This window comes from Mus pahari, chromosome 1, assembly GCF_900095145.1.
Source record: "Mus pahari chromosome 1, PAHARI_EIJ_v1.1, whole genome shotgun sequence".
Classification (NCBI taxonomy): Eukaryota; Metazoa; Chordata; class Mammalia; order Rodentia; family Muridae; genus Mus; species Mus pahari.
In genome coordinates, this window is record NC_034590.1 from 122959100 (window position 1) to 122960988 (window position 1889).

At 44.9% G+C, this 1889-nt stretch overlaps 1 protein-coding gene across 1 annotated transcript in view; it reads right to left on the bottom strand.

The window, feature by feature from the left end:
- The window catches only part of Ms4a8 (membrane spanning 4-domains A8), a 16392-nt gene that overhangs the window by 13774 nt on the left and 729 nt on the right, over positions 1-1889 (bottom strand). The window contains exon 2 of the mRNA XM_021216402.2: positions 575-788. Within this exon, the coding sequence (XP_021072061.1) occupies positions 575-787 (213 nt within the window). The 5' untranslated portion in view covers position 788. The remainder of the gene's footprint in view (positions 1-574; positions 789-1889) is intronic.

The following is a 1889-nucleotide window of genomic DNA, read 5'->3' on the forward strand; positions in this document are numbered from 1 at the left end:
TCTCTCTCTCTCTCTCTCTCTTTCTTTTTGTATGTATGTATGTATGTATGTATGTATGTGCATGCATATATGTGTGTGTGTGTGTGTGTGTGTGCGCGCGCATGTTCATGCACAGGTATGCATGTGTGGTTCCTTAGGCACTGTGTATCTTCGTGTGTGTGTGTGTGTGTGTGTGTGTGTGTGTGTGTGTGTGTGTGTGTATACATGTATGATAAGGCCAACATCTACCTTGGTTATCATCCCCAGGAGACCTTTACTTTTTTTTTTTTGAGTCAGGGTCTCTCACTAGCTTGGAACTCACCAAGTAAGCTAGGCTGGCTGCGCAGAGAACCGCAGACATCTACCTGTCTCCGACTTCCTGGTTCTGGGATGATGAGTGTGCATTTCCACAGCTTACGTAAGGTGGGTTCTGTGGATGACACTCAGCTTGCTGACACTGCACTAAGCACTTTACTAACTGAACTATGCTGTTCCCTGGCCCCTTATTTGGAATTTCTATTAGTCTGTCTCAAGCCTCTGCTTTCCTCTCTCTGTAGCACGTGGTCTCTGCGCACAGTGGACCCCTCTTACTTACCCCTAGGACTTGTCCCTTTTTCAAGATTCTCTGGGCAGGCGGCATGGCTGGCACCAAACCAGGCAGATGACCAGAAATCACGTGGACTTGAGGCTGATGGCTGGGATAAAAAGGCATCTGAGGCACGGTTCCTGGGGCCACAGGATAACTGTTGTGGGGTGCCACCACATATACAGAATTGGCCATAGGGCCCGGTGAAGTAACTGTATTCATGCTGACAAAAAAGAAATACAACAGAATCACTCATCATTTATATACTTGGGTTTACATTTTAAAGACTTCAAGAGGCTGGGGAGGCAGCTCAGTCAGGAGCCACTTGCTCAACAAACATTAGGATATGGGTTTGGATTTCCCAGCACCTTTTGTAAAAAGCCAAGTGTAGGGCCAGTGAGACGACTCAGCAGGTAAAGTCATTTCTGCCTGGTGACCTTGAGTTTGGACCCTGAGACTCACATGGTGGAAGGAGAGAACTGATTCCTAAAATTTGTTCCCTAGTCTCCAAGAACATTTAGTGGCACTTGTGTAGCCATACACAATAAGTAAATAAAATATAGTAACAGTAATTAATAATAATAAAAACAAGTCTATTGATATTGTTTTTATTGCTAAGTGTACCTGTGGGGCAGGAGAGATGGGATCTCTGGAGAGCAAGTAAGGGAGACACCCCATATAGACTTGTGGTCTCCATATACACGTGCACACACATACTTGAGCATGTGCATACACACGCACACACATAGGACATTAAACACTTTAAAATAACCAAGAACGATTTGTACCTGAGCAATTCAACCCCACCTATTTGTTAAGGCCATCTTAGAGATAATGTTAAACTTCTATTTCAGGGCTTGTTGAGAATGCCAGGCAAATGCCAGGCAAGTGGCAGGCAACCAACCCTTTACAAATGCTTCTCTTACAGTTTTAACCTGTCCCATGGATGTAAAAAGTAAAGCCCAGAGAGGCTAGGCACTCCCGGAAGACAGGCTTCGCCTTTTCCCTCTTTGCATGTCTCCTACTATCTTGATCCTGTTTTGTGTACAGTGGAATTATCTGATCTCAGAGTCCCACAGGTAGAAAGACTCCTGGGGAACATGGAGTTTAATTCTCTTAGATTTTGGAAAAGGAAACAGAGAGTGAGAGTAGTGTTGACTTCTCCAATGTCATGTACATATTAGAAAATTGGAGGCCATTGTGCTTAAGGGAAGTCTATTGTCAGTGTAGTGTGGTGTGTGGTGTGTGTGTGTGTGCGTGTGTGTGGTGTGTGGTGTGTGTGTGTGTGTGTGTGTGGTGTGTGTATGTGTGTGGTGTGTGGTGT